This window comes from Bison bison, unplaced genomic scaffold, assembly GCF_000754665.1.
Source record: "Bison bison bison isolate TAMUID 2011002044 unplaced genomic scaffold, Bison_UMD1.0 scf7180017864484, whole genome shotgun sequence".
NCBI classification, from domain to species: domain Eukaryota; kingdom Metazoa; phylum Chordata; class Mammalia; order Artiodactyla; family Bovidae; genus Bison; species Bison bison.
In genome coordinates this window covers 115,551-131,624 of record NW_011495044.1, presented here as the reverse complement: position 1 = coordinate 131,624, position 16,074 = coordinate 115,551, and the positions used below count along the sequence as shown (strand labels likewise).

General features: G+C 46.1%; 1 protein-coding gene across 2 annotated transcripts in view; it reads left to right on the top strand.

Annotated features, from left to right (window-relative positions):
• CSRP2BP (CSRP2 binding protein) overlaps positions 1-16,074 on the top strand; it is a 26,447-nt gene that overhangs the window by 8,738 nt on the left and 1,635 nt on the right. Inside the window, exons 4-9 of one of the 2 annotated variants that reach the window (XM_010862578.1) lie at positions 988-1,169; positions 2,822-3,241; positions 3,354-3,922; positions 11,009-11,145; positions 12,002-12,177; positions 14,400-14,590. In XM_010862578.1, the coding sequence (XP_010860880.1) occupies positions 988-1,169; positions 2,822-3,241; positions 3,354-3,922; positions 11,009-11,145; positions 12,002-12,177; positions 14,400-14,590 (1,675 nt within the window). The remainder of the gene's footprint in view (positions 1-987; positions 1,170-2,821; positions 3,242-3,353; positions 3,923-11,008; positions 11,146-12,001; positions 12,178-14,399; positions 14,591-16,074) is intronic. The other variant, XM_010862580.1, reaches the window with a different exon arrangement.

Sequence of the window (16,074 nt, the reverse complement as noted above, 5' to 3'; positions counted from 1 at the left end):
GTCTTCCTGACCCAGGGATCCAACCTGTGTCTGCTGCATTGGCAGGCAGATTCTTTACCGCTATACCACCTGGGAAGCCCCAGTTGACATTTTACATATTTAAAATTTTGGGTGTATACACTCTAGTGTAGTTATTTTTAAATGCTTGTTGTGTTTTGGTTGGGGGGTGGGGGATTTGGTTAGAGTTGATTATTCCCCTGAGGCTCGACTCTGTGTTTGTGGGACATACCATGTAGTTATATTCCTCCTCTGCTACGTGAAGGCAGGTAGCAGAATGAGGGATGCCTCCGACTCCGTGTGTAAAATGAACTACTTACCAGGGCTAAGGACTCTCCTGCTTGCTTTCCTGAGACTTGGTTTAACTGATACATAAATGCTGCTACTGCTGCTAAGTCGCTTCAGTCGTGTCCGACTCTGTGACCCCGTAGACGACAGCCCACTAGGCTCCTCTGTCCCTGGGATTCTCCAGGCAAGAATGGAGTGGGTTGCCATTTCCTTTTCCCCATACATAAAAGCAGCTCAAGTTAAATAAAATTAGCCTGTTGTTGTTGTCTAGTTGCTAAGTTGTGTCAGACTCCATGGGCTGTAGCCCACCAGGATTTCCCAGGCAAGAATGCTGGAGTGGGTTACCATTCCCTGCTCTAGGGGATCTTCCCAACTGAAACTCTATAATCATGTGGATTCTGATAAGAAGTGTTTTATGAGCTCTGTTTTATGGCATTATTCCATTTAATCCTCTCAGCAGCCTTGCCAGTTTTATTATCCTGATTTTAAAGATGAAGAACCTGAGGCAGCTGTTAATAGAAGGGGTGGTGGAGACGGGATTTGAAGCCATACAGAACCCTGTGCCTCTCCCTTACCTGAAGAGCTCTGTTCCTTCAAAGAGGCAGGTTCCGTAGCCCATCCCAGACCTGGAGGCAGAGACTGCACCATCTAGGTAAGGAGAGAGTTGTAAAGCCAATAATTTTTAAATCCTCGGACTCTCAGGAAGAAGACTTCCACCTGGTGGAGCACGGTCGCTGGCTGCCTCAGCGTGGGGAGCCCCATGTACTTCCGCTCGGGAGCTCAGGAGTTCGGAGAACCAGGATGGTGGAAGCTCGTCCACAACAGGCCCCCAACGCTGAAACCCGAGGGAGAGAAGCTGTCCGCCTCCGCTCTGAAAGTGAAAGGTACTGTCATGAGCCCAGAAATGCCAGTGTAGACGACCTATTTTTACCAGGCAGGCACTGTGGCTTCCCTGGAGCTGCTCTGCTCCACAGTTTTCTTCTAACACAGGTTTTTATTCTGTAAATAAATAGTGTACAAAAATATTTTGTAACTTCCTAATCAAGGAATCCCCTAAACAGAGGAGCCTGGTGCACTACAGTCCATGGAGTCACAAAAGAGTCAGACATGACTTAGCAACTTTATAAATTTCCTTGGGTATCTAAAAGGTTGTCTATTTTCAGTAAGTTTTTTTTATGTTTTTAACCTTTTTAGTATGGAAAATGTTAAATATACAGATGTGAAGAGAGTCATGTAGTGAATCCCTTCACACTTTTGTCTTCACTTTAGCTGTTAACCCTGGAGATCTCCTTTAATGTCATTTATCTGGGCCCCTGGGTGCTTCTTCCCAGCCCCCCACCCATCCACACCCTTGGGTTATTCAGAAGCAACTTCCAGGTATCAGCAGTTCCTTCTTAAATATTTCATTATTAGCCATAAGGGTTCTTTCCTGTAACCTCACCTTAATGGCATTTTCTCACTTATAAAAAACTAACAGTAGCTCCTTACTATCACATATTGATCTGATTTTTTTAATCTAAAATCGTTTTGATAATAAACTTCTAACTTTTTAACAATGTAGCTGGGAATAAAACATATAATATTGAAGCTATAAAGTCTGAAAGTCCCTCTCTACCTCCCGCAGCTTAACTTCAGCGGGGCCACTGTTGTCTCTTGTGAGTGCTTTTAGAAGTCTTCCTTGTATATTTAAGCGTTTTCTTAAAAAAAAAAAAAAAAAACTGGTTCATACTATATTACCTCTTCTCCAATTTTTCCACACTCACCAAGTATATCTTGGCCATCTTTCCATAGCAGTACATGTAAGTCTATCCTGTTCCTTTTATTTCATTGCATTTCACTGAGTAGCTGCATGATAACTAAACCATTACCCTGTTGATGCACATTTTGGTTATTTCTATCGTTTTTGTTATTTAAACAATACTTTAATACATTTGCCAATATTTTGTGATAAATTCCTGGAAATAGGTTATTGTATCAAAGGGCATATATTTATTCAAAATTTTAGTCATATTACCAAATTACCCTCCAAAAAGATGTGATAAACTTTATGCTCTACCAAAAAGACATGAAAATACCCTATTCCCCTGTGCTCTCTGAGCATTATCAAACTTTTAGTGTTAGTCACTCAGTCGTGTCCAGCTCTTTGTGACCCCATGGACTGTAGCCCTCCAGGCTCCTCTGTCCATGGAATTCTCCAGGCAAGAATACTGGAGTGAGTTGCCATTCCCTTCTCCAGGGGATCTTCCCAATGCAGGCACTGAACCCAGGCCTCTTGCATTGCAGGTTCTTTATCATCCCTAAGCCATCCCAGTTTCTAAACTTTTAACCTTTACCAGTTCCCGTAAGTGAAAGTCCGTGTGGAAAGTGTTTGTATTTACATTATAATTCCTTTTTCCTGGTTAAGAGAAATCTTAATCTTAGTTCAGGGCATTCATTGAACATTTCTCTTTCTATGGTAGTAGATTCACAATAAGTTAGTAAAAGTAGCTAGTGCTGAATCGGTATTTAAAAATTTAGATCTTTTGTTCTTCACCAGCAGCCTCCAAGCCAACTTTAGATCCCATCATCACTGTTGAGGGACTTAGAAAGAGAGCGAGTCGGAATCCTGTGGAATCTGCCATGGAACTGAAAGAGAAAAGATCACGGACTCAGGAAGCCAAGGATATCAGGAGAGCCCAGAAAGAGGCGGCTGGCTTTGCTGACCGGAGCAGCTCTTCCACACCTGTCAAATTCATCAGCCGAGGCCGCAGGCCCGACGTGATTCTCGAGAAAGGAGAAGTCATCGACTTTTCGTCCCTGAGCTCCTCGGACCGCACTCCGCTCACGAGCCCATCGCCCTCACCATCCCTGGACTTCTCCGCCCCAGGGACCCCGGCCTCTCACTCGGCCACGCCCAGCCTGCTTTCGGAAGCTGACCTCATTCCGGATGTGATGCCGCCACAGGCCTTGTTTCATGGTGAGCCGTTGTTCTGGGGTCTCAGGGCCTGTGTGGCCCTTGGGGCGGTGAGTGTGCTTTCCCTGGGGGGCGGTGGGGCCACATTTCCTCACTTACTTTCTGTTCCTCACAGATGACGATGAGATGGAAGGAGACGGTGTCATAGACCCTGGGATGGAGTACGTCCCGCCCCCTGCCGGTACGGCTGCCTCAGGGACAGGGCTCGGGGGCAGAAAGAAGGTCAGGGCCCCCGAGCAGATCAAGCAGGAGGTAGAGAGTGAGGAGGAGAAGCCCGACAGGATGGACATCGACAGTGAGGACACAGACTCCAACACGTCCTTGCAGATGAGGGCTCGAGAGAAGAGGAAACCTGTACTGGAGAAGGACCGGAAGCCCAAGGGGCCCAAGTTCACCCCCGTGAGCATCTATGAGGAGAAGCTGCTCCTCAGGCGGCTGGAGGCCTGTCCTGGGGCCGTGGCCATGACCCCCGAGGCCCGGCGACTGAAGCGGAAGCTGATCGTCCGGCAGGCAAAGAGGGACCGGGGGCTGCCACTCTTTGACCTGGATCAGGTCGTGAACGCTGCGCTCCTGTTAGTGGACGGAATTTACGGGGCCAAAGATGGAGGAGTTTCCAGGCTTCCAGCTGGACAGGCCACGTACAGGACGACCTGTCAGGACTTTAGAATCCTTGACCGGTACCAGGTGGGTGTTGTCTCACTCTTCAACTCCTGAGACTGCGGCTCCCTGGTGCGTTCTGGAGAGTGGAAGAACAGTGAAGGGAGAAGTGCAAAGACGACTGGGCTGTGTTTATTTTAATTGTCCAGCGTGAACATTCCTTAATACATCTGAGTTTGGGTTTCTGTTTTCCTTTTGGGTATTCTAGACAGAACCTAGACATTCTCTGCATATCTCTTAGTCTCCGAGGGTGGCTACTCATGTTCTGGGTTGTAGCTTTGACTGGCAGGTTTGTTGAGGATGTACAGTGTGCCAGTGTACCAGACGCTGAGCTGAGCAGGAGTGAAGGTGTGGTTTCATTTGTGTAGTTAGGAGACACCCTGCAGGAAGAGCAGCGAGTCGGCATGGTGTCCGCCTGGCCGGAGGACACTAGTGTGTGAGCGCTCCAGGGCCAGGTGATTGCACCACAGGTGCCAGAACTCCACCTTCCCATGGCAGGAGCCAGCCAGTCTCTCTCCCTGTGTCTTGCTGGCATTGCTGCTAACCATTCCTTAACTAATTTTGCTATTCTGATGGCTATAAAATGAAGTCGTGTTTTTTTTGTTTGTTTTTTGGATGCATTTCTTTGATTACAGGTGAAGTTAGAACATTCTCCTGTTTCCTGGTTGTTTGTGCATTGCTTGTCTGGACTGTTTGCATGTTTCCTGTCTTCTTCTGTGGTGGGCTGGTCTTCTACCTGTCTTCTCTGGACACTGGTGGGGTGTGGACTTCGCTGCTGGTATTCTGGTTACCCAGCACTGCGCTGCATGTGGGGCTGTTCTTCCCGGTGCTGGGCCTTTCCCTATGGGCCTTTCTATTTGAAATGCTCTTTCTTGAGTTCTGGAATTTCCTGGCATCTATTTCTGTCTGTTCGGAGCACTCCTGTTATTTGGCTGTTGGACCCTCTTAACCAGAGGTGTGCAAGCCTTTTCTCTGAGGGGTCAGAGAGTAAGTAGCTGTAACTTCGCTACCCAGCTCTGCTGTGTGGTGTGAGGGCAGCATACACGACTGATGAAAGGCGTCACTGTGCGCCAGAAACAGTATGTACGAAAGCAGGCTGGATTCGGTCTCTGGGTTCTGTAGTTTCCAAAGACCTTCACTCCAGCTGGATCCCTGTAATTCTTTTCCTGTTTCTCCTTCCTGGGAAGCCGTAACCTGCCTGCCTGCATCTTAGGAACCTTGTGAGGAGAGCCAGGGGCTGACCATGCAGTTGTTAAACTTCCCCTGAGTCTCCCTGTTTTCTGGACAGAACTTCTACCCTTGGCTGCATCAGAATCTCTCATTGGAGCCTCCAGAGAATCTGGTCTGCCCTGAAGGGAGAGGTGGTTTCTGTATGTGGATGGCAGAAGTGTCATTGGAGCTTTAATACCTCTTGACCCAAGAGACCCCTCAGTCTATGGCCCCCTGCCCGCCCTCAGCTTCACTTGGACCTGATGTCCTTGCTGACCTGAGACACTGGTTCTGGCCTGTCCTCACAGCCACCTTAGGTTTGGGCTCTCCTGGTCTTAGTCACTTGCCACTTATTCATATGCTTTTGTGCTGTCATCTGGTCACCTGTTCTTTGTTCCTTTTAATCACTATACTTAACTGTTAAAATTATGAAAGGCATCTTACCCATACAAGAACACATACAGGTATAGTTTAGAAGTTAATAAGATCAGTAAGAAACAGGGCATTAAAACCACCTTAATTCTGCAGCCTGCCCACTCCCCCAGAGGAAGCGACTCTTTGACTTTTAGTGTTAACCATTCCCTCTGCCTTTTTAAACTCTTTATCCATAAACAGTGTAGGAAGCATGGATGGAGCATGCTGCTATTAGATGAAGCCTTCCAGAAGAAGACAGGCTTAATGTGTTTTGCAGGTCACTGATGTAATTGTGTCCCCAAACGTGTGTATTTTCCTGACTCCTGGTGCCTGTGCATGTGACCTCACATGGAAATAGGGCCTTTGCAGATACAAGTAGTTAAGCTGAGGTTGCATGGGGCAAAGTGGGCCCTTAGCCCAGCATGACTGGTGTCCTCCCAAGAACAGGAGAACCACTGCCAAGTGACGGCCCAGGCAGTGGTTCGAGCGGTGTGTCTGCAGCGCTGAGGAGCACAGGCCTTGAGGCCACACCAAAAGCCGAGAGAAGGGCCTGGCATAGGTTGTCCCTTGGAGCCTCAGAGAGCACAGCCCTGCTGAGGGGTCTTACTGCTCCGCACGCAGCTTTTCAGTTCAGTTCAGTCGCTCAGTCGTGTCCGACTCTTTGCGACCCCATGAACCGCAGCACACCAGGCCTCCCTGTCCATCACCAATTCCTGGAGTCCACCCAAACCCATGTCCGTTGAGTCGGTGATGCCATCCAACCATCTCATCCTCTGTCGTCCTCTTCTCCTCCTGCCTTCAGTCTTTCCCAGCATCAGGGTCTTTTCAAATTAGTCAGCTCTTCACATCAGGTGGCCACAGTATTGGAGTTTCAGCTTCAACATCAGTCCTACCAATGAACACCCTTCTTTGGTGTTCATTGGTAGGACTGATCTTCTTTAGGATGGACTGGTTGGATCTCCTTGCTGTCCAAGGGACTCTCAAGTCTTCAACACCACAGTTCAAAAGCATCAATTCTTCAGCGCTCAGCTTTCTTTATTGTCCAACTCTCACATCCATACATGACTACTGGAAAAACCATAGCCTTGACTAGACGGACCTTTGTTGGCAAAGTAATGTCTCTGCTTTTTAATATGCTGTCTAGGTTGGTCATACCTTCCTTCCAAGGAATAAGCGTCTTAATTTCACGGCTGCAATCACCATCTGCAGTGATTTTGGATCCCAGAAAGGTAAAGTCAGCCACTGTTTCCACATCTATTTGCCATGAAGTGATGGGACCGGATGCCATGATCTTAGTTTTGTGAATGTTGAGCTTTAAGTCAACTTTTTCACTTTCCTCTTTCCCTTTCATCAAGAGGCTCTTTAGTTCTTCTTCACTTTCTGCCATAAAGATGGTGTCATCTTCATATCTGAGGTTATCGATATTTCTCCCAGCAATCTTGATTCCAGCTTGTGCTTTTACCTGCACCTTAGTTCTCTGCCTGCCTTATTCCTGGTGCCAGACAAAACTGGTGCTGCCAGTTGCATTGTAAGAGGATTCTGCAGTACAGGTTGGACTGGTTCTCACTTCACCCAAAGCCAGCTCTAGATTCTGGCTTGAAATCTCTTAATTTTAATCTATCTGCTTCCCAGTTACTGTGGTTTCTTCTGATCTTTTTGTTCTTGTGTATTTGTCTTTTATTTATTTATTTTTAAAGACTATTTCTATAGTTGTGGTGGGGTTTTGGGAAGAAGTAAAATTAAATGTTTGTGTTTCATCCCCCATCTTAACCTGGAATGTTAGTGTCACTTTAATACAGTTATATAGGGGAGCAGCCGTAAATGCGTTTGTTCAATCCACTTGCCTTCTCGTCCTCTGATCAGTATATTCGTAGCTGTAACTGTCCCTGTGATATTTTAGCCATTACTCATGACTTTTGAAATGATGTGACTTTTTTTATAGTTCAGTATTTAGTGTTTTGCAATTTTTGTTAACCTTTCCTCTTTAACTCAAGAGTTATTTAGTGCTAAATAACTCTTAGTTTTCAGATACATGAGAATTTTTATACTATCTTTTAGTAATTGATTTAATTTCTAATCAGATTATTTTGTAGTCAGAGAAAATAGTCTATGTGACGTTGATGCTTTTCTATAGAGAAAATTGTTCCATTTTTATTCTTTTTATAGGTCTTAACTTAAGACATGTATTTCTTTTTCTGTATTATTTTTTAAATATTACCATGTGATCCTCGCCCTACAAACAAAAAACTACCTCTGCCTGCTCTCCTTTTCCTTTTTTCCATTGTGTTGCTTATTTAGTCAACAATAAACCTCACTAAACTTAAACTTTTCATTCACTTCCCATCATTTCTTCCAGGTTAATTTCTTGCTGAAGCACTTTTTGTAACAGTTCCTAAAATGTGGTCTTTTTGAAGTTCAGAACATCCTCACTCTCACATTTCAATGATAGTATAGCTGGATATAAAATTGTCATTTTTTTTCCCCTGTTGACATTTAGCATCACCACTTCATCATCACCTCACTATCAGCTTGTTCCTGAAGCTGCGTTGTCATTCTTAACACTTGCTTCTTTATAGGTGGTCTTCTTTTATTCTCCTGTGCCCTGGAAGCTTTCACAGTTTTCTCTTTGTTTTTGATATTTATTTGTATTCACACACTTTAAGTGCTTTTGCTTTCATTTATCTTGCCTGGCACCTCTGCCCTTTTGTTACAGGTGACCGATAGACTTCTTAGCATTTGTCCTCCTCGTTCTGTGAGCTCCTTGGATCTGTGGTTTTGGTTTGGTGTCTGATTAACTTGGGGAAATCCTCAGCTGTTATCATTTCAGGTATTTCTTCTGTCCTATGTGCTCCTCCTGCTATTCCCATTTTGCATATATTACACTTTTAGTAGTTACACCACAGTTTTCAGATATTCTTTTCCTTTCTGGGGGTGGGTGGGGCTTTTTTTTCCTCTCGGCTTTTCAGTTTTGGCATTGGGTCTCAGCACTTGGCTTAGAGTATTCAGAAAACCATGTTGAAAACAGATGTGCTGTCATCCAGGCTCTGTTGTTCCATTTACAGAGCACAGGCTGTGTAGACGGAGCATAAATCAGACGGTGAGTGAGCACTGGCTTCAGCTTAACACCACCAGCTGCATTAGCCCCTCCTCATAAGAGAGTCAGCCTAAGAGAAAAAAAAAAGTCAGCCTGTCCTTTGAAGCTTTGAAGCCTGAAGCCAGGCACTGACTTCTCCTCTCTACTTATTAAAGTCCTGGATGGCAGCTTCTTCCACTGGATGACTGTTCCATCTACATTGACATTCTGTGGTTTAGTGCAGCCACCTTCTGTCACTATCTCACCTAAGTCTTCTGTACGACTTGCCACAGCTTCTGCATCAGCACTTGCACTTCTCTCATGGAAACAGATGGCTTCTTGCCTTAAACCTCATAATCCTTAAACCTCTACAGGCCTCAGACTTTTCTTCTGCAGCTTCCTCACCTCTCAGCCTTTTTGGAATTGAAGGGAGTTAGGGCGTGGCTCTGGATTAGACAGTGACTTAAGACAGAGGAGGTCCCCGACACCAGGAGCAGGGAGATGACAGTACTGAACGAGCAGGGACTTTTCCTTCAAGTGAGTGCCATGGGGAGCGCGCCGGGAGGTGGACTGCACCTTTTGTGGAGGTGATGCTCCATGGTTCTGATCCTCAGGAGGAGCCCGTCCAGGAAGGTTTAGGGCAGGAAGGCCCCGAGGCAGGATTTCATTTGGCACGTGGGGTGGGAATGTCTTAATGGCAGAGGACCTGGCCAATGGGGTCGTGGATCCTGCAGGGCGTGGGACAGGAGTCTGTGTTGTATTCTGAATGCACAGCTGGAAGCCATGTAGGAGTTTCAGACCAGGAAGGTGACTTTTATTACTTTTTAAAAGTAGGCTCTGGCCTTGTGTTCAGATGGATGGGGTGGCATGAGTGTGGCAGGGAGGAGCCCGGTAGGGGGCAGGGGTAGTTCATGGACCAGGCAGAAGCTAAGGATGGTTAACCTGGTGTGGAAGCCAGGGAGACAGATAGGGTGAGGACTGTGCATATCCGGGGGTCTCACAGACCTCACCTCCACATGCTGACTTGACGCTGTTCACAGGCTCAGTGGCTGGTGTTACCTGTTCTCAAGTTGCATACCACCCCAAAACTTAGTAGCTTAAAACAATAACTATTTCTGAGTCTGTGGGTTGACTGGGTTCAGCTGGGTATTTTTCTACTTCATGAGCTGAAGGAAGGGGCACCCTGTGGCTCCACTTAGCTGGAGCTTGGTCCGCTAGAGCCTGTTTACATGTGGCCACCAGCCCTTCAGTGTCCCACCTGGGTACCACAGCAGCTGGACTCGAGGAGGAAGCCACCAGCTCCCTTATGGCCTGTGCTCAGAGGTCCCAGAGTGTTATGCTTCTGCCATGTTCTGACCGGTCAGGCCTATGTCAGGCCTGCCAGGTTCCAGAGGAGGGGACATTGACTTCGTCTTTTGATATAGGAGATGGGTGTGCCTTCAGGCTCAGGAGGAAACGGGCTGTACTTGGAAACTGTGTACCCCAAGTTTGAATTTCACTTGAAAACTCAAAGTCCTGGCAGAATTTCAGAGTTGATTGGCCTCTGAAAGTTTTGGTGTCCAGTTTGGGAAAGTAATCAGAGCAAAATTATTAAGAAAGGAATTCATGCTCTTCTTCCAACAAAGTTATTTTCTAGCCCAAAAGCAAGCTGATTCTACAAAAACAACTCAGGTTTCTAAACTTCATCCAACCCCTGGCAAACCGCTTTGTAAATGTACTTTTTAATCTTCCGTCTGAGCTGTTTGCTATGAAACCTAATTGTCTGTGTTCTATTACGACATGACCGAGGGCCCTTGAGCAGCCCTGTGTGGAGAGCAGGCGTCTGCAGGCCTGTGGGGAGCAGGGACCATGTCCCCTCTACCCTCTGGTCAGTCCTCTCTGCTCACACTGAGGTGTAGGGATAATAATCTATGTCAGTCCTACTTTTGTGAGATTTACTCAGTAGAGACATATTGTAATAAATCCATATACACATGCAACAGTGATTTCTGCCATGGTAACAGAGACCCTTCATGAGACAGGAGCCGTGTATGTGTGTGTGCATGTGTGTGTGACCCACCTGATGCTTGGGCTGACTGATATTTGATGAACGGATTCAAGGTGCCTTATAGACAACATGAAACTTGGAGAAGCTATACATAACTTAAAACTTTTTAATTATTTTGCCTTTAAACTATTAAACTGCAATTAGGTTTTCATATCCAGTTTTATGCAAAGGTACTTATGAAGTTTTTATGAACCTTAAATTTTCCAGTTAAAGTTAAGTTAAGTTAAGTTAAGTTAAATTTCCAGTTAAGTCCTGCAGAAAGACCTACTTTCTGCCACATAAAAATGTCCTAAGTACTACTCATCTGTAGAAATGAAACCAGCCCTTTGAGTAATTTTATTTTTGTATAACTGGCCTGTCTTTCTCACAGACTGCCTTGCCATCCAGGAAAGGATTCCGGCACCAGAGCACAAAGTTTCTGTACCGTTTGGTGGGATCGGAAGATACGGCTGTGGACCAGAGCATCGTCAGCCCATACACGTCTCGGATCCTGAAACCCTACATCAGGTACACAGAGGACAGCTGTGACACTGGGTGTGGCACGAGCAGTGGTGCTTGGGTTCTGAGCCAGCCCCAGCCTCCCCACATCTGTGAACTGGCGTTGGCAAGGACCAGGCCTCTGCTCTGTGTCTAGTCTCATCCTGAAACAATATACAGTGTGTTTCAACTGTATATTATTATAGAAAGGTTGGTCCCTTTGAAATAAATATACAGGGCAACTCTGAGATTTCATTCTGATTATTATACTTATTGTTTTATTTTAAATTGTACATAGTTAGTTGTCTGCAAAAGGAAACAAGGGGATGGTGGGGCCTGTATGTGGACTGATGATGAATATCCCATGTAGGCAGCACCTGGACAGTGAGCTGGCCAGAGAGTTCCCACCCCCACCCGCACTGGGCTGCACATGACTGACAGTTATCTCTGCCACCCCAGTCATGTGTCCTCCTGGCCCAGCCCCCCACGCTCCCCCCGGGCAGACCCATGGGTCAGCATACAAGCCTGCTCCTTGCCCCTGGGTCTCCGGATGTCCAGGCGGAGTTGGGCCTTTCTCCCCGGGCTCTGTCCTGGGTCAGAGGGTGGAATTAGAAAGCCGTTTCTGTTTCCACAGTCCATTCATTAAGGCTCACCAGCACTAGTGGACTTCCTGGCAGGTTCCACTAGGTCTTGTCTAACGAACGTTAGTAGAGATAATTTTAAGGGTCATACCAGAAGAATACTGTAGCTCTTAAGTCAGCTGACGTATAAAGTAGTGCGAATTAATTTAAAATTTTCAGCAGATCAAGGAGCATTGTGAATCAAATGGCTGGGAGTAATGGGTATTTTCCTTGTCTTCTGTGTGTTTCTTTTCTGGATTCTGGAGGCGTGATTATGAAACAAAGCCACCCAAACTGCAGCTGCTCTCCCAGATCCGCTCCCACCTGCACAGGGGGGACCCTCACTGGATGCCGGAGCCAGACGCCCCTCTTGATTACTGCTATGTCCGGCCAAATCACATCCCAACCATAAACTCCATGTGTCAGGAGTTCTTCTGGCCTGGTATGTTCTCCCTATTCAAGCTCAGCAGGTCCACCTTCCGTATCGTTCACTTCAGCAGTTTTTAAAACTAGTGTGTGTGTCATGTGACCCCAAAACCTTTACTCATATGGTTTCATTCAGTTTGTCTGCTCATATAGACAGTTTAAAATACGAACATCTCTTTCTCTCCTAAGATCAGGAAGAAGCGAGTAGTTCAGTTCAGTTGCTCAGTCGTGTCCGACTCTTTGCGACCCCATGAACCGCAGCACACCAAGCCTCCCTGTCCATCACCAACTCCCGGAGTCCACCCAAACCCATGTCTATCGAGTTGGTGATGCCATCCAACCATCTCATCCTTTGTCGTCCCCTTCTCCTCCTGCCTTCAATCTTTCCCAGCATCAGGGTCTTTTCAAATGAGTCAGCTCTTCGCATCAGGTGGCCAAAGTATTGGAGTTTCAGCTTCAACATCAGTCCTTCCAGTGAACACCCAGGATTGATCTCCTTTGGGATGGACTGGTTGGATCTCCTTGCTGTCCAAGGGACTCTCAAGAGTCTTCTCCAATACCACAGTTCAAAAGCATCAATTCTTCGGCACTCAGCTTTCTTTATAGTCCAACTCTCACATCCATACATGACTATTGGAAAAACCATAGCCTTGACTAGACGGACCTTTGTTGGCAAAGTAATGTCTCTGCTTTTTAATATGCTGTCTAGGTTGGTCATACCTTCCTTCCAAGGAGTAAGCGTCTTAATTTCACAGCTGCAGTCACCATCTGCAGTGATTTTGGATCCCAGAAAAATAAAGTCAGCCACTGTTTCCACATCTATTTGCCATGAAGTGATGGGACCGGATGCCATGATCTTAGTTTTGTGAATGTTGAGCTTTAAGTCAACTTTTTCACTTTCCTCTTTCCCTTTCATCAAGAGGCTCTTTAGTTCTTCTTCACTTTCTGCCATAAGGATGGTGTCATCTTCATATCTGAGGTTATTGATATTTCTCCCAGCAATCTTGATTCCAGCTTGTGCTAACTCCAGCCCAGCGTTTCTCATGATGTACTCTGCATATAAGTTAAATAAGCAGGGTGACAATATACAGCCTTGACATACTCCTTTTCCTATTTGGAACCAGTCTGTTGTTCCATGTCCAGTTCTCACTGTTGCTTCCTGACCTGCATACAGATTTCTCAGGAGGTAGGTCAGGTGGTCTGGTATTTCCATCTCTTTAAGAATTTTCCACAGTATATTGTGATCCACACAGAAGTTAAAGCAATAAACAGTGCCGTTTGTTCCTCTTCCCTGTTTGTCTCTGGTTTCAGAAGAAATGGTTCACCCTGTTATCTCCCGCATGTATCGAGATCCCAGGCTGGTGGCTTGGATGTGTCTGGACACTTTTGATGTTTGCTTAATAATTCTGTGTGCTTTGTTTACTTAACTAGTCCTTGGTGTTAGTACAGCCAAAAGTTGTTTTTAAAAAGCCAAAAACCCCAATCACAGACTTTGAAAATAATAGACCCAATGCAATATATCATTTTATCAGCCTTACCACATTATATATAGTCTCTGAAGTCATCAATTAAAGGAACACTCTCTCATTGCTAAATGTATGTTCTTTGTGGCTCTGCTTTGAAATGTAAAGGAAACAATACATCTTCTAGGGGCTGGATAAGATTTTGTCAGGATGTCAGTGCATGTAGTGGGGGGTGGGATGGGGCTGAAAGGAACGTTCTGGGAGTGTCTGTTTCTTCCTGTCCCTGCGCGAGGTGGCTTCCAAACAATAAGCGTGGAATTATGTGATATTTAACTCCTTTATTGTAAAAAGTGACATTTGTACCAAAGAGCTTGTCAGTGGTCTGTGTATGAGGTAAAGAACACGACAATTTGGGCGGTCTTAGATCTTCCCTTCAGGTCTGGGTATCTCTCATCTCACCTGAGGCAGATTCCCGAGGCAGGGCATTGGGGTATGTGCCAGCTGGCGCACATGGCCCAGAGGCCAAGCTCAAAGCCAGGTGTGCCCACTTCCAGCCTGCGTGCTCTCTCCTATCCACCCTGTCCCACTTCCCTTCTTTAACATATGTACACAGACCAGATGATGCTAATTTTGGTATTTATGTGTGGCGTCTGCAGTGGTGTCTCTGTCTGCAGTCTGGGTGTTTTTAGCAGGCAGGTGCAGCTGAAGCACAGACTGAACAGCCTGCCGCTCACTCATCCCAGAGCCTGGGCTGACTGATCGCTTCTCTGCATAGGCGTCGACCTGTCCGAGTGCCTGCAGTACCCTGACTTCAGCGTCGTCGTCCTCTATAAGAAAGTCATCATCGCGTTCGGCTTCATGGTCCCCGACGTGAAGTACAACGAAGCTTATATTTCGTTTCTGTTTGTCCATCCTGACTGGAGGAGAGCGGGGATCGCAACTTTCATGATTTATCATCTGATTCAGGTATGTTGTCTCTGCTCACTGTCTGCCTACCTGCCCTGAAAGGCTTGGAGTGCGGACGGGGCCAGAGCCAGGCAACACCAGGTGAAGGGGAGCCAGCTCTGTTGTCCACAAGGTTATTTACACCTAGACAGAAGCCTCACCCCCAAAGAGGTCACTCCTCAGACCCAAGTTTCAAAGAAATCAGTTTGTGGACATGTGTAATAAATAAAATGAGGTGCGTACAGAGGTAAGAGCCTGCAACACTCAGACCGTCTTTTTTTTTTTAGTTAATTTTTATTTGGCTGCACCAGGTCTTTCTTGCAGCACGTGGGATCTTTGATCTTCATTGCAGAAGTCAAACTTTTAGTTGCAGCACATGGGAATCAAATTCCTGGTCATTCCCTCACCAGGAATCGAACCCGGGCACCCTGCATTGGTTGCGTGGAGTCTTAGCCACTGGACCACCTGGGAAGTCCGGGACCGTCCATCTTGTAACTGCTTCTGGTCTTGGAGTCACCACCGTGGTGACTCTGAGAAGTGGGGGTGAACATGTGATTTTTAGTTCTTAGGTATTTTTAAACATTTTAACAAAACCATTTATCAGGGATTTCCCTGGTGAACTAATGATTAAGACTGCACTCCCAATGCAGGGGGTGCGGGTTCTGTCCCTGGTGGGGGAACTAGATCCCGCATGCCACCCAGCATGACCAAAACCAAAAAAACCTCATGCTATCAGCAGTAGGTATATTCTGTTATTGCCGCTTGTTTGTAGTTTTACTGTCACTGTGTAAGCTGCTGTGAACCTTCTAATCCATCCTTTGATGTATCTGTATCACCTTTGAGGAAGATAGACCATATATTTATATACAAACACCAGAAACACAGGCAAGGTTTTTTTTTTACCCCAGAATTCATCTGGTGACTTACTTAGAAGCCATTCGGTATGGAGCACTGTGTGTCATGTAGGCAAGGTTCTTTTTAAATAGGAGTTGGTGATTGAATGTTTTTTCCCAGTTTTTAATGAAACTTGCTCAATAATTATCACATGTTGGTGTCTGTCCACCTTTGATGAGGCATCTTAGTATAGGAAGCCTTAAGGACGGGGTTGTAAAACCTCCAAGACTCATGAAGCCCACAATCTCAGCACCTCCTCACTAAAGAGCCAATTCTGAGTTTGTGTAACTTCCGGTGCTCTCTTCTGTGTGGCTAAAGAATCTGAGAACCTGCCTAGCTGCAGTAGACAGACACCCCTCTTTTCCCCCACTGGATAAGGCTGGTGCTACATGAAGAAACCTCAGTTCTGAGAAGTCTGGGAGTGCTGGGGCGGGGGAGGGGGGGGGGGTCGTCTTTGGGATTCGGAACGTCCCTAGGGGTATACCCAGCTTGTATAATTAAACAGAAGTCTTGAGGTTTCATACCCAGTCACATAACTTGACATCTTTCCTAGTAGGTCCAGGGGGAAGCGTTTATGATTGTCTTGCAGGATGACATCTAGTTTTTAAAAA